Here is a 21,441-nt window from a genome sequence, read left to right on the forward strand (position 1 = left end):
GAGAGGAGGAGTCAGCCTGGCTTGCAGACGGCCGACCCAGAACACAGCTGTCTGTGGTCATTTCCTTCCTTCACACCCAGTGGGATGGGCACAGAGCCCAGCCTTGGTCTCACCAGCTCCCCCACCCTCCTCTGCATGGGCATCCAGCTCACACAGCTCTGGAAGAATTTGATCTTAGCTGCAGCCTTGGGGCACATCACTCTACACCCAGTCTCTTCCCTACGCTTCTTTCAACCAACAGAAGCAAACATCAAAAGCACCCACACCTACTGGCCAGAGGCACCTTTAGGGCATGAAGGGATTTGACAGAGAACAAGGCAGGGCTGAGCCTTCAGAGCCCACACACGGGACCTCACCTGAGCACCTGAGCCCCGCATCGCGGCCGGGCCCACGCTGGCTCCCGCGCCCCCGCGGGCAGTGGAACAGCAGCGACTCGTTGCCCGCACAGCGGAAGGCGTCCGTCCACACCGGCCCCGAGCCCCGGCCGAAGCAGGCGCCCTCGGGCCTGGACACCGCCGCCCCGCACTGCAGCTCCCGGCACACCACGTGGGCCGTGGCCAGGTCCAGGTCCGCATCGCAGATGGTGCCCCAGGTCAGGCCCCGCTTCACCTCCAGGCGCCCGGCGCAGGGGTACTCGCCGCCCACCAGCCGGGCCTCGGTGTGTCCTGGGGACAGACATCCTCTCAGGAAGGAGACAGGTGTTCTCAGGTCAACAGCCTGGCCCTGAGCCTTAGACTGCAGAAGGCTTCAGCCAGCAGCCATCATCTGCATCTAGGCAGAGGGTCTGCCAAGCACAGGCAGGAACTTGCAGCCAGAGGCCCTTCCACCCTGCATCCAGAGCAGAGCAGGCGTCCTTGGCCGCATCACCAAGGTCAGGGCCAGGGTCACCTGCTGCAGGTGCCCACATATTTCACAGCCTCTGTCTGTCCGGGGCCATGACAGCAACACCCTCTGCAATCCCAGAGGCGAGGTCAGGGCACCCCTTGGTCCACTGAGCACCACCCTCTCTGGGGTACTGCAGCAGGCAGACTATCCACCTCATTTCAGCTGCTCCTCATATGCACAACAAGGCCAGGAGCTGTGAGGCCAGTGCAGCTCACACACACTTGAGGCAGGGCTGGGAAGAAGTGACCTCTACCCAACCCCGATCCATCTTAGACATGCAGAGATCACAGCAGAGGCAGCTCAGACTTGAACCAGCAGCCCTGGATGGCCTGTGGGTTCTGAGCCAGGACACCTCTGTGGGGCCGCCAGAAACTCAGCTCCGCTCTGCTGAGAACCAGCGTGAGAGCTTTCCCTCAGTGTGCACATGCACCACGTCTGTGCCCAATGTCTCATGCAGGACGGGGGGCCCGTCCATGGGAACGCCCACCCCCCTTCTCCCTGCTCTCCCCAGGTCCAGGCCCAGCATCATCCCCAGGGTCACTGGGAACATGGGGTGGCAGCCTCACCTGAGCAGACCACTGCATCCAGCCGCAGGTCGCAGCCGCTGCGGAAGTTGTTGTCCAGTCTGCAGCTGCGGATGGGGGCTCGGTACCCCTGCAGGCCAGGTACTTCCTGACGACACCCACGTCCCCGCGGGGGGCCTGGAGCACAGGGCCGCGGCCCAGCTCCCGGCAGAACACCATGGCCTCCTCCACATGCAGGCCACAGAGGCGGTCCGCCCCATTCGCGTTTCTGATCTCGGGGAGTCCCGCGCAGGGACTGCGGCCCTTCACCAGCCGGAGCTCCCGGAAGGTGCCATCTGTGGAGCACAGGCCGGTCCTCCGTAAGGTATGGACCCAGATGGCCGCATGGTCACTCGGCAGCTCCTTTTTCAGGGAGGACAGTGCTGGGCTGAGCCAGGGCCAGCTTCAGGGGCAGGTGACCGGGCAGTCACACAGGGCCCGGGGCTCACAGTGGCCCCTGTGCCCAGCTTCCTGCTCTGCTGCTCTCCTGAGACGATGGTCCCCGCAGCGTCCCTTCACACTGGGCCCCAAAATGGTAGGAGGTCCTGGCCAGGTGGTTCAGCGTCAGGACACTATGAGGGGGTCCTCACAGCCACATAAAGTGTGAGGGACAGCTGCGGACCCTCAAGCCAGACCTCAAAGGGAAAGCGTGTACCTTTCTGTCATTTGTCTAAGAAACCATGATCAGCCACCTGTGTGTGCCTCAGGCGTCCACGACCCCGCCCCCGCCCCGCTACCGCCCCCCAGCCCCTGCCCCCGCCCCGCTGCCGCCCCCCAGCCCCTGCCCCTGCCCCGCTGCTTGCTCTCCACTGTCTCTCCACGCCCCGGCTCAGCTGCTGCCTCCCCACGCCTGGGCCGCACTCTGCTTCCTTCCTCCACTCTCTGACTCTCCCTGGCGTTGGTTTTTCAGCAGCTGAATCTTAACAGTCAGGATGATTCCGGTGCCGAGAGAGGAGCCCCTCCCAGAGAGAGCTCCAGACCCACAGCCTCCCCACCTGTCTCCGAGACTGCCTCTGTCCTCTCAGTCCTCCTCTCCGTCCTCCGAGTCCTCCTCTCCGTCCTCCCACTCCTCCTCCTCCCCAGCCCCGCCCCCTTCACTCCTCCCTACTTACTGGAGCACAGCGCGACCACCACCCATGCGTGGGGGCACGGGCTCTGGCTCCATGAGCCAAGGCTGCACTCCCAGAGGGAGGACTCGTTGCCCCGGGCAGGACACGTTGTGGAGCCAGGGCTGGGCCATCTCTCTAGGCAGCGGGACGTACTTGGGGGCGCCCACGGCGGGGCCACAGCCCAGCTGCCTGCACACCACAGAGGCCTCTGCCAGCGTCCACTCCTGGCTGCACACCTATCCCCACGCCCCGCGGTGTCGGACCAGCACCACTCCGTCGCACGTGCTGTGTCTGTACGCCAGCCTCAGAGCACCTGGTCCACCTGCAGACAGACAGGTCCAGTTAGAGGCGCAGGAGGGAGATGGCAGCCACGGCAGCTCTGGCGGCAGCAGGGAACGGCCTGTGAGGCCTCAGCAGCAAGTCGGGTTCCTCTCACCCCACCAAGCAGTCCCAGAGAGGTGATGGGCACGGCTCACACAGAAACCCTCACCCCGTGTGTCTCCCCGGGGGCTGCTCCCCTCCCCAGCCCTCTGGAGCCCCAACATCGTGGAGGACCCCACCCCTCAGGCAAGGAAGTCCCGTGTTCTCCTGGGTCTGCAGCAGCGTGGGTCCTCCCACCCGCTCTCTCCCTCCCAAGCATCATCCCCCACTTCCACTGGAGGCACTGTGGTCTCCAGCCCACCACTGTCACACCTGCCCCACCCACGTGACTGTCCACATCCCTTGGAGTGCGCCGCTCAGCCCTCGCTCCTGTCCTCTGCAACCCTGGGCATCCAGGAAAACAACCCCTGCCTGCCCTCCTGCCACACCAAACCCAGCCCCACTACCCCACCCATACCGGCTTCCAGCCAGGATCTCACCCTCCATGGTCTCCGAGCATCTCAGCTGCCGCAGCACCTTCTCTCCCACCCCCCACGGAGGCACCCCTAACCACCCTCTCCAGGCCTCTGCATCCCCACATCAACACAGCCAGCCCGAGGAAAATGAAGCAACCACTAGGAGGAAGTCCATGTGGGTGGGGCTGTGTGGTCCCAGAGCAGCCTCCAGGGCCGCTGGAGGCCTCCACACCCAGAAGAGAGCCTCCCAGGTGGCAGTCAGGAGCAGAGGGGGGACCCTGCCTGGTCTAAGATGAAGACCTTTCTCTCCCACCTCCTGGGGAACCTCGAATCTCCTCCCTCTCTGTCTTCATCCTTCCCTCCACACCCCCCAGCCTCCTCATCACCCTCCTCACCTGGTTCTTCTCAGGACATGGATGTGTGCTGGTGTCTGCAATTTTTTTCTTTTTTAGACAATAGTCTCGCTCCGTCACTCAGGCTGGAGTGCAATGGCACGATCTCAGCTCACGCCTCCAGGGTTGAACTGATTCTCGTGCCTCAGCCTCCCGTGTAGCGGGGATTATAGGCGCCCACCACCATGACTGGCTGATTTTTGTATTTTTAGTAGAGATGGGGTTTCACCGTGTTGGCCAGGCTGATCTCAAACTCCTGACCTCAGGTGATCCGCCCGCCTCAGCCTCCCAAAGTGCTGGGATTACAGGCATGAGCCACCATGCCCGCTATGAATGGCTTTTTATTTTATATTTTCTAAAGCTATTTCTTGTTGTAGTAGAGAATTCCAGCCCTTGTGCTTGCGATCTTTAACACAAAAGCACATCCCATCAACCCCAGGATTCCATCCATCTGTGGCCACATTGCTGCCTTTCCTTCAAATCCAAACCTCCTCTGCCCTTTCTGCAGCTGCCCACAGACTCCCACCCCACCGCTGGGGGTGCGGCTCCATCCAGCACCAGGTCACCGCCCTGCTGGGCAGCTGGACCAGCCCTGACAGTGAAGTGTTCCTCAGCCTCAAGGGCACCCTCCCCTGCCTCCTGCCCAGCCCCACACTCACATCATGGCTCCATGCCCATATGTACGCAGGTCCCCAGGGCTCCCTCTCACCTCCAGCCTCTCCTGCTGTTCCTTCTAGCTGGACCCCCCTCTCTACACCTCCCTGCCCCTGACCCAGCAGCCCTTCCACACGGCTTCACACCCCAGTGTCCCCACCTGGTTGCAGCATCTCCATGGGACCCCATGTTCAACCTCACTGCCAGATGCCGCCAACCCTCCCACCTCCTTCCCAGGACGTCAGCCCTGCTCCAGGGCACATGGATGGAGCAGCCCCTGCAGGGCCCCTCAGGACTCTGTTGATCGGGGTCATTGGGACCAGACACTGGGCCGTGTCCTTCATTTTGTCCAGGGCCTGACCCAGCCCTGAGCCCTGGGTTCCGAGCAGTGGGGCTAGGGGCTGGGGGCCCCGAGGCCACAGGGATCCGGCCATGTGGAGCCACCTCCCTCCTGCCCCAGCATGTCCCACGCACTCTGGGCTGAGTGAGACCCAGGCAGATGGCAGGACACTGCAGGGACCCTCATGCCCTGGGGCCTGGGCATCGACAGAGCTGCTGCCTCCAGAAAGTTCCATGGATGAAGGAAGCAGAAACTTACCAGTGGGGACTGCCCAGAGATTGAGAAGAAGGGGCCCGAGTCCCAGGGTCCAGAGAGCTGCCCTCATGGTCCCACAGCCCTCTGGGCTTCAGCAAGCTCTCGCTGCTTAGCTGGGGCAATGGTGGAGGTCACAGCCCAGAGTCACATATACAGAGGTGGGAGCTGCCAAGGACCTCCTGGGGCCAATGGGGACAGCCACAGCCTTTCCAGAGTGAATCAGCAGCTCTGCCTCTCAGCCGTGAGCAAAGCAGCCAATGCCTTGCTGGCCTGAGCACCACCAGACACGGGAGGGTGCAGGCTGTGGGTTTCCTCCCACACTGACAGCTGCTGATGGGACTAGACCCAACCATCAGGCAGGTGGTCCAACCTGCCCACAGCAGAGCATCAGTGAAGCCCTGCATCTCTGCTCTCCACCCGGGCCCGTCGGCTTCAGCCATGCCACCACCACAGAAGGCAGTGACGCCAGACAGCCAGGGAGGCGTCCTCTGTGCTGGCAGATGGCACTAGCAGAGTTAGGGGTAGGGGTAGGGATAGGGGTAGGGTTTGAGTGGGAGTCACAGCAGCACCAGAAGAATGACACGGAAGAGCTTTGCAAGAACTCTGAGAACTGAACTGTCATTGGAACCAAAACCTTTGAGAGAAGATACAGTTAAGAATCACTCATCATATGAAGACCCAGGGACACGACCATTTCAATAAGGGATAACAACTGAGGCCGGCACCAGGCGGACTCGGGTGTCAGAATTATCTGACAAGGATTTTAAAACAGGCATCATAAAAATGTTTCCACAACAAATTGCAAATCCTCTTGAAATAAGTGGAAAAATAGAAATCTCAGCAAAGAAATAGAAGTTATAAAAATGGAACAGGCTAGGTGCGGTGGCTCACGCCTGTCATCCTAGCACTTTGGGAGGCTGAGGCGGGCAGATCACCTGAGGTCAGGAGTTCGAGACCACCCTGGCCAACATGGTGAAACCCTGTCTCTACTAAAAATACAAAAATTAGCCGGGCGTGGTGTCACTCACCTGTAGTCCCAGCTACTCAGGAGGCTGAGACAGGAGAATCGCTTGAACCCAGGAGGCAGAGGTTGCAGTGAGCTGAGATTGCACCACTGCACTCCAGCCTGGGTGACAGAGCAAGACTTTGTCTTTAAAAAAAAAAAAAAAGGAAAGAAACAGTGGTAAGGATGTGGAGAAATGGCAACTCTCAGATTTTGCTGGTAGATTGGAAAATGGTGCAACTGCTTTGAGAAAGTTTGGCAGTTTGTCAACATGTTAAATAAAGATACTCCTGGAAGATACCACTTGAGCCAGGAGGGCATTTCCACTCTTGGGTACGTATCTAAGAGGAATGTAAACTTATGTCCACGCAAAAATCTCTACATGAATGTTCATGCAGCATTATTCATAGGAAAGACGGAAACAGCTCATGTGTGCATCACCTGATAAATGGATAAACAAAATGCGGTATGTCCACATTGCGGAATGTCACTCAGCCATAGAAAGGGGACGAGGCACCCACACAGGCTGGATGTGCGTCAACCTTGAAAACATGCTCAGTGAGAGAAGCCAGACGTAAAAGACCACATGCTGGGTAAGATTCCATTCATATGAGATTTCCAGAATAGGCAAATCAATAGAAAAGGAAATTAGATTCGTGGTTTCCAGGGACTAGAGGAGGAGGAAAGAGAAAAGGACGGAAAATAGTATAGTGCTTTTCTTTTATATTTTTATTTTATTTATTTATATATTCATTTATTTATTAGGAGACAGAGTCTCACTTTCTCATCCAGGCTGGAGTGCAGTGGCATGATCATAACTCACTGCAGCCTCAACTTCCTGGCCTCGAGTGATCTTCCTACCTTAGCCTCCTGAGTAGCTGGGACTATAGGTGCATGCCACCAAGTCTGGCTAATTTTTTAAATTTTTTGTAGAGATGGAAAGTCTTGCTATGTTCCCAGGCTGGTCTCAAACTCCTGGCCTCATCTGATCCTCCCACCTTGGCCTCCCAAAGTGCTGAGATTACAGATGTGAGCCACCACAGCCAGCTACAGGATATCTTTTTCAGGTGATGAAAATGTTCTGAAATTAGCTAGTGGTGCTGGTCACATAATCCTGAATATACTAAAATCCTCTGCATCACACACTTTAAGAGTGCATTTATGATATATGAACCTCAATTAAGTTGTTTTTAAAATAAGTGATTATAGAACTGAAAATATAATAACTGAAATGTTAAAAACTCAATGAACAGACTAGTAGAATGGAAAAGACAGAGGATGGCACCAGTGAACTTGATGATACATCAATAGAATTTACTCAATGCAAACAACGGAGTGAAAATAGAAAAATGTATAGAGCCTCGGGGATCTGTGGGACAATAATAACAAGACTCAATCTTTGTATCATGGGAAATTCAGGAAAGATAAGAGAGAGTGTGGGGCTGAAAATGTATTTAAAGTAACAACTACTGAAAATTCTCCAAATACGGTGAAAGGCACAAAACTACACATTCAAGAAGCTGAGAAATCCAAAATAAGATGAATTCAAAGACATTCACACCAAGACACATCATAATTAAACTTTTGGAAACTAAAGGAAAAAAAATCCTAAAAACAGCCAGACAAAAAGAATGCACCGACTATAAAAAATGGTAATGTGAATTACAGCTAATTTCTCGTCTGAAATGGAAGCAAGTAGGAGTGCTTTATCTTTAATTGACATGTAAGAATTGTACATATTTATGGGATACAGAGTGATACTTTGATACATGTATGCAATGCATAACGATCAAATCAGGGTCAGTACCAAACCCATCGAACATTTACCATTCATCTGTTGGGAACATTCAAAACCCTCTCTTCTAGCTATTTGAAAATACACAACAAGTTATTTTGATTTATAGTCACCCTACAGAGCTATAGAACACTGGAACTTATTCCTCTGTAACTTTGTATTTATTAAACAACTTCTCCCTGTCTGCTTCTCCCCTAACCCTTCCCAGTCTCTAGTAACCCTAATTCTACTCTACTAATATGAGGTCAATTTCTTAGTCCCGACATGTGAGTGACAACTAGCAGTATTGCAGTATTGATATTTTTGTACTTGATTTATTGCACTTAATAGAATGTCCTACATGCACACACTGCCACAAATGGCAAGATTTCTTTTTTTTTTTTTTTGAGATGGAGTTTCACTCTTGTTGCCCAGGCTGGAGTGCAATGGTGCAGTCTCGGCTCACTGCAACTTCCACCTTCCAGGTTCAAACGATTCTTCTGCCTCAGCCTCCTGAGTAGCTGAGATTACAGGCACATGGCAACATGCCCAGCTAATTTTTATATTTTTAGTAGAGACAGCGTTTCGCCATGTTGGCCAGGCTGGTCTTGAAATCCTGACCTCAGGTGATCCACCTGCCTTGGCCTCCCAAAGTGCTGAGATTACAGATTTCTTTAATTTACTTATTTTTTTTTTGAGACACCCCCAGAGTCTCATTCTGTGGCCCAGGTTGGAGTGCAGTGGCATGATCTTGACTCACTGCAACCTCTGCCTCCTGGACTCGAGCAATCCCCCCACCTCAGCCTCCCTAGTAGCTGGGACCACAGGTGCATGCCATCACATCCATCTAATTTGTTTGTTTTTTTTGTAGAGATGGGGTTTCACCATGTTGCCCAGGCTGGTCTCAAACTCCAGGACTCAAGCCATCCACCAGTCTTGGCCTCCCAAAGTGCTGGGATTACAGGTGTTAGCCACCATGCCCTGCCTATTTCATTCTTTTTTATGGCTTAATAGAATTCCATTGTGTATATATATTACATTTCCTTTATATAGTTATCTATTCATGAACACTTAGGTTGATTCCATGTCTTGTCTATTGTGAATAGCGCTGCAGTGAACATGGGGGTGCAGATATCTCTTCAATTCACTGATTTCCCTTCCTTTGGATAAATACCCAGTAGTGAGATTGCTGGATTATATGGTCATTCTATGTTTATTTTTTTGAGGAAACCCCATACTGTTTTCCATAATGGCTGTACTAATTTACATTCCCACCAACAGTGTGTAAGTTTTACCATTTCTCTGCATTCTCACCAGCATTTGTTACTGTTTGTCTTTTAGATAAAAACCCTTCAAATTTGGGTGAGATGATATCTTATTGTGGTTTCAATATGCATTTCTCTGGTAATTAGTGATGTCGAGCTTTTTTCCATATATTTTGGCTCTTTATATGTTTTCTATTGAGAAATGCCTATTCAGAAACTTTCACCCATTTTTTATCGACTTAATTTTTTTTTTTTTTGCTATTCAATTGTTTGAATTCCTTATATATTATGATTATTCACTCCTGGTCAGATGGATAATTTGTGAATATTTTCTCCCATTCTGTTGGTTGTCACCTTGTCGTTTGTTTCCTGTGCTGTGCAGAGCGATTTTAGATTGATATATGCCCATTTGTCCATTTTTGCTTTCATTACCAGTGCTTCTGAAGTTTTGTTCATAAAATCTTTGCCCAAACCAATGTCCTGACTCATTTCCCCTATATTTTCTTCTGGTAGCATTATAGTTTGGATCTTACATTTAAGTCTTTAATCCATTTGAGTTGATTTTTATATGGTGAAAGAGGCCTAGTTTTATTTTCTGCATAGGAATATCCACTTTTCCCGGCACCATTTATTGAAGAGGGTGTACTTTCCCCAAGTGTGTTCTTGGCACTTTTGTCAAAAGTCAGTTAGGGCTAATGTGGATTTGTTTATGGGTTCTGCGTTTTGTTCACCTGCCCTGTGTGTCTGTTTTCATACCAGTACCATGCTGTTTTGGTTACTATAGCTTTGTAGTATGTTTTGAACCCAGGTAGTGTGATTCTTCCAACTTTGCTCTTTTTGGTCAGGATTGTTTTAGCTATTCAGGGTCTTTGTGGTTTCATAGGAATTTTAGGAATCTTTTTTCTATTTCAGTGAAGAATGTAATTTATATTTTGATAGGAATTGCATTGAATCTACAGATTGTGTGGATAATATGGTTATTTGGACAATATTAATTCTTCCAATTCATGAACATAGGATGTCTTTTCTTTCTTTTGTGTCATGTTCAATTTCTTACATCAGTGTTTTGTAGTTTTCATTGTAGAAATCTTTTACCTCCTTGGTTAAATTTATTCCTGGGGGTGGGGGTTTGTAGCTATTTTGAATGGGAATGCTTTCTTAATTTCTTTTTTAGGTAGTTTGTTATCGTTGCATAGAAATGCTATGGATTTGTGTTTGTTGATTTTGTATTCTGCAACTTTACTGAATATATTTATCAGTACTAAAAGTTTTGGGTGGAGTCTTAAGGTTTTTCTATATATAAAATTATGTCATCTGCAAACAGGGACAACTCGACTTCCTCATTTCCAATTTGGATGCCTTTTTATTTCTTTTGTCTAACTGTTCTGGCCAGAACCTTCAGTACTATGTTGAATAAGAATGCTGAAAGTAGACATCCTTGTCTTGTTCCAGTTCTTTAAGAAAAAGCTTTCTACTTTTCCCTCAATCAGTATGATTTTGGCTGTGGGTTTGTCATATATGGCCTTTTTTTGTATTGAGGTACATTCCTTCTATACCTAATTTGTTAAGAATTTTTATCATGAAGGGATGTTGATTTGATTAAATGCTTTTCCTGCATCTCCTAAGATGATCATATGGTTTCTGTCCATTCTGCTGTTGTGACGTACCACATTTATTGATTTTCATATATTGAACCATCCTTGCATTCCTGAAATAAATCCCACTTGATCATGGTGTATAATCTTTTTGATATGCTGTTGGATTTGGTTTGTTAGTATTTTGTTGAGAATTTTTACATCTATTTTCACCAGGGATATTGGCCTATAGTTTTCTCTTTTAGTTGTGTCCTTGTCTGGTTTTGGTGTCAGGGTAATTCTGGCCTCATAGAATGAGTTTGGACAAATTCCACCCCCACACCCCCCGCCTTCAAGTTTCTGGAATAGTTGGAGAAGAGTTAGTATTTTTTCTTTTTAAAGATTGGTAGAATTCAGCTGTGAAGCCATGCAGTCCTGGTCTTTTCTTTGTTGGGGGACTTTTTATTACTGATTCAATCTCATTACTCATTAATGGTCTGTTCATGTTTTGTATTTCTTCTTGGTTCAGTCTTGGTAAGTTATATGTGTCCAGGAGTTTATCCATTTTCTCTAGATTTTCCAACTTGTTGCATGTAGCTGTTCTTAATGATCTCTGATGTTTCTTTATATTTCTGTGGTATGAGTTATAATGTCTCCTTTTTTGTCTCTAACTGTATTTGTTGGAGTCATCTTTATTTTTCTTAGTCTAGCTAATGATGTGTTAATTTTGATAATCTTTTCAAAAACCTGACTTTGTTTTGTTGATCTTTTGTATTCTTTTTTAGTCTCTATTTCATTTAGTTCTACTCTCATCTTTATTATTTCTTTCCTGTTACTAATCTTGGGTTTGTTTTGCTCTTGCTTTCCCATGTCCCTTGAAGTACAATGTTAGATTATTTATTTGAAATATTTATCTTTTTTGTTGTAGATGTTTGTTGCCATAAACTTCCTTCTGAGTACAGCTTTTGCTGTATCCCATAGGTTTTGGTATGTTGTGTTTCTATTTTTATTTGTTTCAAGAAATTTTTTATTTTCTTCTTAATTTCTTCATTGACTCCATGGTCATTCAGGAGCATGTTGTTTAATTTCCAGGTGTTTGTATAGTTTCCAAAGTTATTCTTGGTGTTGATTTCTAGTTTTATTTCACTGTGGTCTGAGAAGATACTTGATATGATTTTTATTTTTAAAAATTTGTTAAGGCTTGTTTTGTGACATAACATATGGCCTATCCTGGAGAATGTTTTATGTGCTGATGAGAAGAATGTGTGTCCTGAAGCTGTTGGATAAAATGTTCTGTAAATGTTTGTTAGTTCCATTTGGTCTATAGTACAGTTTAAGTCCAATGTTTATTTATTGATTTTTCTGTCTACATTATCTTTCCAATTCTGAGAGAGGGATGCTGAAGTCCCAAACAATTATTATATTGGGATCTATCTCCCCTGTTAGCTCAAACAATATTAGCTTTACATATCTGGGTTCTCCGGTGTTGGGAGCATCTATATTTACAACTGCTATATCCTCTTGCTGAGCTGAGCCCTTTTCCATTATTTAATCACCTTGTCTCTTTTTATTTTTTTGTCTTAAAGTCTGCTTTATCTGTCATAAATATAGCTTCTCCTGCTCATTTTTGTTTTTCATTTGCATGTAATATATTTTTTCATCCTTTTAATTTCCATCCACATGTGTCTTCACAGGTGCAGTGAGTTTCTTATAGTCAGCATATAGTTGAGTCTTGTTTTTTTAATCCAGTCAGCCATTCCAGATCTTTTAATTGGGGAATTTAAACTGTTTACGTTCAAGGTTGTTATTGATAGGTGTAAACTTACTCAAGTGATTTTGTTAATTGTTTTGTTGTCATTTTGTATATCCTTTTTTCCTTCCTCTCTTATTGTCTATCTTTGCAGTTTGGTGGGTTTTTGTAATGATAAGATTTTATTTCTTTCTCGTTCTCATCTGATTTCCTAGTGATTTTTATTCTTTCGTGAGTTTTTATCATGGTGGTTAACATCCTATCACTTCTAGATGTAGGACTCCCTTAAGCATTTCTTGTAGGGCTGATCTAGTGATGACGAATTCCCTCAATGTTTGCCTGTCTTGAATCCAGACACAGGACCCACAGAATCAGCAATGCGTGCAAAGCACACCACTGACGCCAAAGCTGGTTTTCTCCAGGCCTGCAAAGTTGCATATAGGAAAAAAGCTAACACTAGAAAATCAATCACTGTAATTTGCCACACTGAAAGGCTAAGGGAGAACAATCATATTGTCATTTTAAGAGATGTAAAATTTTTAATATAGAATTCAGTATCCATTTCTGATAATAAAGTGTTTGCATACTAGAACTAGGAGGGAACTTCCTTAATCTGAAAACAAGAACATAGAAACGCAGCTCACAGAAGCGTCCCCGTTCCTGCTCTCACCACCTGCGGCCCACTTTGCCCTGGAGGCCAAACCCAGTGAAGAAAGATAAAAAAGAAAAGGCACGATGCTTGGAGAATGACAGTCAAGACCAGCATGACTCACAGACACGCTGCTGGGAATGCCAAGACCCACAGGAACCACAGATCAGTTAGCGACATGGGAATGTTTAGTGAGTTTTCTGAACATAGACAAAAGTCACTTGTTTTTCTACACATAAGCAATGAACAGAAAATGACTTTTTAAAAATAGCTACCACTTACAAAGGGAACAAAAATACCAACTTTCTAGGAATTAATCTGGTGAAAGACGTGGAAGACGTTAATGCAGAAAGCTGAGAGGCGTTAAAGGAAGATCTGAGGAAATGCGGAAACGCACCACGTTTCTGGGTTGGAAGCTTTCCTGTTGCAAAGATGTGAAATTTCTCCCAAAGTAAACTCTAGGAGGGAGACAGGACTTGAGAACTGACTGAAGATGCACACGGAAATCCAGCCCCCAGCACAGGGCGGAGAAGCCTGTGGGGTTCCACAACCGGGCGGCCGCGGGTTCTCCCTGGGCGGTGCTGCGGCGCGGGGGCGTCCGGGGGGCCGCGTTGGGAGTGGGTTCCTCCCCGCCAGCCCGGCCTGGGGGGAGGGGACCCGCGTGGATGGGACCCCAAACGCGCACAGACACAGCCAGGAGGCTGCCCGGGGCCCCCGGGCCCGGGACTTGTGGATGCGGGCGCTGCGCGGGGCGGGGTCCCCGGGGCGGGTCGCTGAGGGGTGGCGGCCCCGGTCTTGGGCCCTCAGTGAGGCGGACCCGGGGCCGTGGGAGAGACGGTGAGACACGGGCAGGACCTGGAGTCTGCACCCGCCCGAGGCGGGGGGCGCGGTGGGGCGTGGGGCTGGGTGGGCGGCGCCGCCACGGTGCGCTCTGGGTCCGGGAAGAGCCTCCCGCGCGTGCAGAGGCCTCAGCCCGGGGCCTCCAGGTGGGGGCTCTGCCCGTGGGGGGCGGTCGCGCCCGGAAGCTGCCCCGGGAGAGGCGGCCGCACCAGGGCAGGGCTGGCCGGGACTGGGCAGGGCCAGAGCAGGAGTCCGCGGTGTTCGTGCCCTCGGGGGTCCTGGCCGCCCCTGCAAAGCCTCCTGGTGGGCCCCGCAGGGCGGAGCTGGGCTGCGGCCACCGACACCGGCCCAGAAAAGCTCCCGGGCTGCCCCAGGCACAAAACTGGAGGAGATGAGAATGGCGCCTTCAGCGACGGACACCCAGCCTCCGCTCTCCCCCCACCCACAGCCGCGGCCTTTGGAGCCCCGGGCTCGGTCCCGACGCACCCCAACGCCCACCTCCAGCCCAGGCCCCTGCTTCACACGCCTGTGTCCATGCCTCTGCCCAACCGTTCTTCCGTCTCTGAACTTGCACCTCAAAACCTTACTTCCGACTTCCCCCAGCCCCCAAAACCACGCTGACCTCGGAGCCTTCGGCTTATCTCTGTTCCACACCCACATCCAATCCATCAGCGAATCCATCGAGCTGCACCCCGGCAGGGTCTGCCCGATTTCAGCTACAAGGGCCGCCCCCAACTGGGCCCCGCCCCGCCCATGCTCCACCAAGGTCCAGAGGTCGAGGGGGTTCCTTGAAAGCAAAGTCATGTCAGTCCCCACTCTGCTCATCACCCCACAGCCACTCAGTCGGTGACAGCCAAGGACACACCACAGGCCTGTGTGCCGCCACCCACCGCTGAGCTCAGACCTTCCCGCCCACTGCTCCGTCCCCCACCACGCAGGGCCCATGCCCACCTTCACCTCTGCAGCCGCTGTCCCCTTCCCCGACACTCTCTTCCCTGACACCTCTAGGGTGGAACCTGGCCTTGGGTGTTCTGTCCAAGCAGTGGCCCTGATCCCACTCCTTTTCATGCCTGCCTTTCCATGCCACGCTCCACCCCCGCGTGCTGCAGAGTTGCCCACCATTAGCTGTTGTCTGTCTCCCTCCAACACCTGATCCCCCAGGCAAAGACTCATCCATCCACTGCTGGGTCGGGAGCCAGTGCTGAGGCCCAGTAAGGACCCTCAGACATGGCTGAATGTGAATAGATGTGACATTTATGAATGTGGCTTTGGGGCGTGGGAACACAGAGCCATACACCTGCCCCCGGCAGCCCTGGAGGTCTGTGCCCTGTGTGGACCAGGACCCCAGGCCAGGCTGGATGGACTGATCAGCTGTCTCTGGGGCCAGTGAAGTCCCTTCTCCAAGCACACACAGAAGGCGGGGGCCAAAGACCCCTGGGTGGGTCCTGAGCACCTTCTCCTGACCTCCCACTGCCGTCTGCCACCTTGAGCTGTCCAGCCTGGACCACCCCTCTGGGGAGCATCAGCCAGGCTCAGCCAACCAGGTGGGGAGCAGTCAGAGGACCCTGGTGTCCAGGGAGAGGGCTCTGCCCCAGGGCTGTGGTCCTCACAGGTCTAGGTGAGGAGGGCAGAGGGTTCAGGTGCCTTTGTCCCTTTTACAGCCCGTGAAAAGGTTTCCTCAGTCAACCCTGTGCCCCTCACAGTGGCCTGGCCAGAGATCACGAGGTGGGGGACAGACAGTGAGTCAAACTCCAGTCTCAGCCTCGGCTGCTCTGAGCAGGCAGGCGGAGCCCACCTGTGGGAGGCCCTGGGGGACCGGCACCCTCTGCTCTGGGATGTGGGGGCTGGGGGGCATACGGGGATCCCCAGGGGGGCTCTTCCTGGTCCCCTCTGTTCCTCGGGCTGCTGCTGGAGTGTGCAGGTGTGTTCATCAGTGCCCCACATCCTGCTCAGGCCAGATCACACCTGCCCTGTCCCACAGAGACAGCTGGGGCGGGGCTGGTGGGCAGGTTTCCCTTTGGCCTCCAATTCCGATTCCAGCCAGTCTGGCTGATGGGCCTGGTCACAAGGGAGGCGGGTCCCTTGGGCAGGTGAGAGGGACCTGCGTGCGCCACCCCCAGGACAGGTGGGAAGAGCCTCTGCTCCCTCGCCCATCCCCAGGCCTCTGAGAGAAGCCCCATCTGAACAGCTTCTCTCTTCTGTGAGTTCTTTTGAGATGGGTATCAGTGAGGGTGGAGGACGGTTGACTCTGGCCTCGTCCAGACGGGCGTCAGCTCGCAGGCTGCCCAGTACATGGCCACACTCCCTGCACCAAGGGGACAGGACCTGTGTGGACTTGCCCAGGCAGGTAGGCTTCCCCCCACTCCCTGACTCCTACCCTCTGAAGAACAGGGAGGAGGGCCTGCTCGGCCCTGGCAGTTTCTTCTTGTCTCTTATGTTGTGGGGGGTCCTTTTACTGGGGAGCTCATCTTTGCAGCCAGGCTTCTCTGATTTTGCATCTTCCAAGCCCTGATCTTGTTGGCCTGAGTGGTCACAGGAGCCCCTGCTTTGTCCAAGAGTAAACTCCAAACTCCCCGCCTCAGCAGCTCACGGGTGAGGAAATGGGCCGCCAGGTCAGAGCAGAGCGTGTGGGGCAGGGCTGGGACTCAAACCCAGATCCACCACCTAAAACCACGTCATCCTCTGCACAGGTGACATGTGAGTGCTTGTGTTCATGAGTGTGCCTGGGTGCATCTGGGTATATCTGTGCACCCACCTGTGTATGTGCCTTTGTGTACCTGTGTCTCGGTGCACCTGTGTATATCTGTGCATCCACCTGTGTATGTGCCTGTGTATGCCTGCATGTGCCTGTGTGCACCTGTGTCTGTGCTCACCTGCATGTGCACCTGGGCATATCTGAGTGTCTGTGCAACTGCATGTGTACCTGTGTGTGTCTGTGTATACCTGTGTGTGCCTGAGTGCACCTGTGGATACCTGTGTGTGCCTGTGTGCTCCCATGTGTCTGCATGCGCACCTATGTGTGCTTGTGTGTCCCTGTCTGAATGAGCACCTGTGTGTGTCTGGGAGTGCCTGTGTGAGCACCTGTGTATAACTGTGTACGCCACGGCACATCTGCACATGCCCGTGCCTATAACTACATTGGGCAGCGAGCTGTCTGGAGTGTGCTGGTCAACAAGCTTCCCTGAAGCAGGCGGCCATGTGGAGGGGCAGCACGTCTGTGGTTTCACATTTGTCCCTTTCATGGCCTTGTCTGTCCACTTGTTTCTGTGGGAAGCACCCGGCCCCAGAGGCCGGGGTGAGTGGTGCCTGCCTGTCTCCTGGGCAGGGGCAGCACGTCTGCACGGATATCTGTGTGCCAGGTCTGGATCTGCTGTGTGCGTGTTTTTGTCTGCCTGCTGGGAGCCTGCTGTGTGCGTGGGGGCCTGTGCTGGGGGCACGTGTCCGGGTATGGATGGGTGTAGTTCTGATGCAGGTACCTGGGTGCCCTGTGATGCTGGGGGTACACGTGTCCGGGTGTGGATAGTTCTGATGCAGGTACCTGGGTCCCCTGTGAGCGAAGCCAAGTGTGGGGTCGGGGCACGTGATTCTGCATTTACGGTAGGTGTGGGGGGCACGTGATTCCGCACTTACAGTAGGTGTGGGGGGCACGTGATTCCGCACTTACGGTAGGTGTGGGGGGCACGTGATTCTGCACTTACGGTAGGTGTGGGGGGCACGTGATTCTGCACTTACGGTAGGTGTGGGGGGCACGTGATTCTGCACTTACGGTAGTTGTGGGGGCACATGATTCCGCACTTACGGTAGGTGTGGGGGGCACGTGATTCCGCACTTACGGTAGGTGTGGGGGGCACATGATTCCGCACTTACGGTAGGTGTGGGGGGCACGTGATTCTGCACTTACGGTAGGTGTGGGGGGCACATGAGCTGTGTGAGAGTATCTCTGCAGGGCCTGCATGCCAGGCTGTCCATGGGAGCCTCTGTGTAAAAGGCATGAAGCTCTCCTGCTCCATACCTGGCAGCAGCTGGGGTCCCCCACAGCCCCACGGCAGCAGAGCTCAAGGTGTTCCACATACCTGTGTGACAAGGACTCGAGGTCTCCGCTGCAGATCCTGCCTCAAATTCTATCAGATAAGGCAACGCTGGCTGCATCTTTCAGAGAGGGAACCTGGGACCGGAAGAGGCAGATGGGCACCTCAAGCCCCACAGCTGCTGAGTGGCAGCTCTGAGAGGAAATCGGTGGTCACAAGTCACAGGAGCCGTGGGCAGTGAGGGGCCCAGCTCACCTGGGAGATGGCAGCATCAGAGATGGGGGATGTGCAAAGGTGAGGGCTTTGGCCACACTGGGTCTGACCTCCCTAAGATCTGACCCGAAACCTCCTGGTGCACAGCTTCACGCCACCCCCAACGGACATCCGAAACCCCACAGCGAGCTCATCCATGGGGGACCAGCACAGGGGCCGGCACCACAGAGACTCCTGACCCCTCCCAATCCACAGGTCCAAGGTCACAAACCAAGGGCGGGTCTGGGATTTGAATTCCAGCCCCCGTCCCAGAGCCCACACTCTGAGGAGCTCTGCTGCCCCCATAGTCTTTTCAGAACAAAACCGCACATTTCTGCTGGCCTCACATGGGCACTGAGCCGGCTGGGGAGGGAAAGGCACAGAGGGTCTGGGCAGCCCAGGCGCAGAGGCAGGGGAGGCGGTGGACGAGCAGCACAGGGTGAGGGTGGGGGCCAAGGCTGGGGGCTGCCCTCCCAAGTCCATCCTGCAGGGTTCTTGGTCCAGGGACGTCCTTGGGGAGTGGCAGGGTGGGCAGAGCAGCTGCCTCCATAGCATCTAGCTGGCCAGCCTCCGAGGCCCCCATGGCCCAGGGCTGGAGGGACCCCCCAACACACCGCCTGCCATGCCCCAAGCTCAGCTCTGCGGTGGTTCGTTGTTAGCCGTTCCTGGCCCAAACGCATCCACGAAATTACCCAGCTTGTTTACCAAACTGGCTGAGCTTCACCTTGAGGTTAAGTGGAGGATGCACGGAGGGCTCACCAGAGGCACTTGGGGTGCAGATAAGCAGGAAAAGCCCAACCACACTGCACACGAGTAGATTTACTTTAAAATGGGGCGGGGGGAGGAGAAATAGGAAAATAGGACATAGGACTCGGGTGGCCAAGAATGTTACCAAACAAAAACCAAGCTGCTGGGTCACCCACTGCCCACCCATGACCCAGTCTCCATGGACAGCTGGCCCCTGGCTCTGTTGGGAGCCAGTAAGTAAGGGAGGCTGGAACCTGAGCTCACAGCCCCATCGGACCCCGACCCAGACCCCGACAGACGCTGACCCAGACCCCGATGGACCCCGACCCAGACCCCGACAGACGCTGACCCAGACCCCGATGGACCCCGACCCAGACCCCGACGGACGCTGACCCAGACCCCGATGGACGCTGACCCAGGCACTCGTGGACCCTGTCGCAGGCACTGGGGGTCCCCACAAGGATTCACACCCGGTGCCCCATCCTTAGGCCCCTCCCTGCATCCCTCCCTAACCGTCCCCCAGACCATAACACAAGGAGCCCCTGGAGAGGCTGAGCCACTCTTCCAGGCAAATATCCTTCAATCCCACTGCAGGGTGGGCATCTGCAGAAGGCCAGGTTCGGAGACCGGACAAGCCTGCCCATGCTGAACACAGCCCAGCTTTCAGGGCCGACGGGCCTAAGAGGCTGTGAGGAGAGGGAGGGCGGCAGACCAGGTGCAGGAGCCTCCGGTTCCCCTTCGAACGCAGTGGCTGCAGGCTGGCGGAGCTGTGTGACGCCATGAGTCTTCTATGGTGACCTTCAAGTGTCACGGGGACCCACAGCTGGGAGCTGCTGACGCCGCCTGCGTGTAGGTCAGAATCACATGTATCTGCACGCCGGGCGCAGTGGCTCATGCCTGTAATCCCAGCACTTTGGGAGGCCGAGGCGGGTGGATCACGAGGTCAGGAGATCGAGACCATCCTGGCCAACAAAGTGAAACCCCATCTCTACTAAAAAAAAATACAAAAAATTAGCCGGGCGAGGTGGCGGGTGACTGTAGTCCCAGCTACTCAGGAGGCTGAGGCAGGAGAATGGCGTGAACCCCGGGGGCAGAGCCTGCAGTGAGCCGAGATCGCACCACTGCACTCCAGCCTGGGCGACAGCGAGACTCCGTCTCAAAAAAAAAAAAAAAGAATCACATTATCTGCAACAACTGTCTCACTAATGACTGTCAATCCTGCTGGCAAGGTTGTAAAAATCTAGGATGTTCATCCTGTGCAGTGGACACTTGAGAGTCCTGAGCTTCACTCTCGGGACTAAAGTAGAAACACACAGAGGCTGAGGCATGAGGCCTCTTTCCACACTCAGGTATTGGCCTGGCCACGTGGCGTGGGCCTCGTGCTGACCGAAAGCCTGCAGGCAGTGGGGCCCCTGCACACAGAGCTCACAGGCACAGACACACAGGCACAAGGACAGATGTCAGGGCTGTCCAAGCCCAGGGTGGCCCAGCTGCCCCGGCGTGGTGCGTGGCCTGGGGGTCTCTCTGGGATGCCTTTGTCTGCAGCGGAGACAGGGCAGGAACAGAGGGAGGAAACAGCCAGGTGCTCTGAAAGCAAGATGCCGGTGGGGCTGAAGGCAGGGATTTTCAGAAGGTGGCAAAGCCAGCCCTGACCCCAGCAGAACTCTGAAGACAGTGAGCCAGGGAAAGCCAGGGGGGCTGGACTTGGACACACCCAGACCTCTGAGAGCTCAGGGACAGACATCAGGGAATTGCCCGAAGACCTCCGTACTGAACAGAGAGACCCCAGCCCCACCAGGTCCCTAGACGGTGGACGGCAGCCACTTACACCTCCAGGCAGGACCCCGGAAGACGTTCCTCTCAGGAATCTGCGTGATGCTGGCAGGCGAGGCAGGGCTTCCCCCAGCCGGATGACTCTGCCACGGCCTGGTCAGCATTTTGGATCTCTCCAGTGGGGGCTGACAGCCAACGGTCACCAGACATCAGACGAGAGCCCCTAACAGGGGAGATAGACAGAGGCTGAGAGAATGAGAAGAGGCTGGAAGACACGGAGACAGAGGGCCGTGAAATCCATGAATATCCTCACGGACATCAGAACATGCAGTTTGCACGCTTGAAACAATAGAACACTACGAGAAAAGAAAGGAAAGACAGAGTCAGAGAAAGAAAGACAGATAACCCACAAACTGGAAATAGGATGCCAGAAATAAACTCAAGAAGGACTGGAAGAAATCACTCAGAAAGTTAAACAAAATGTGATATGGAAAATGGAGACTAAGTATGTTTTACAATTAGCCCAGTAGATCCAATATCTAAGCAGGAGACAGCGCCACACGTCCAGAGAAAACAGCTTACTAATTCAGAGCCTCCCTTTCCTGGAGGACAACAGGATGAGTCTAATCTTCTTAAAAGCAGCCAGGGGGTAGATGTGAGTGAGGAGCTGCTGGGCTGGGCGCAGAAGCCAAGGGGCACCAGGGAGGCAAACCCCGCACTCCGGCCCCGTGCCAGCTCCTCCAGCTCAAGTC

At 52.9% G+C, this 21,441-nt stretch overlaps 1 protein-coding gene across 1 annotated transcript in view; it reads right to left on the reverse strand.

Moving 5' to 3' along the window:
- The window catches only part of LOC131383085 (scavenger receptor cysteine-rich domain-containing protein SCART1-like), an 11,455-nt gene extending 6,351 nt beyond the window's left edge, over positions 1-5,104 (reverse strand). Inside the window, 6 exon segments of the mRNA XM_058436433.1 lie at positions 357-665; positions 1,452-1,526; positions 1,529-1,744; positions 2,561-2,654; positions 2,656-2,879; positions 5,038-5,104. Coding sequence (XP_058292416.1) covers positions 357-665; positions 1,452-1,526; positions 1,529-1,744; positions 2,561-2,654; positions 2,656-2,879; positions 5,038-5,104 — 985 coding nt within the window.
- Positions 5,105-21,441: the final 16,337 nt, after the last annotated feature.

Source organism: Hylobates moloch, unplaced genomic scaffold (assembly GCF_009828535.3).
Source record: "Hylobates moloch isolate HMO894 unplaced genomic scaffold, HMol_V3 SCAFFOLD_3, whole genome shotgun sequence".
NCBI classification, from domain to species: domain Eukaryota; kingdom Metazoa; phylum Chordata; class Mammalia; order Primates; family Hylobatidae; genus Hylobates; species Hylobates moloch.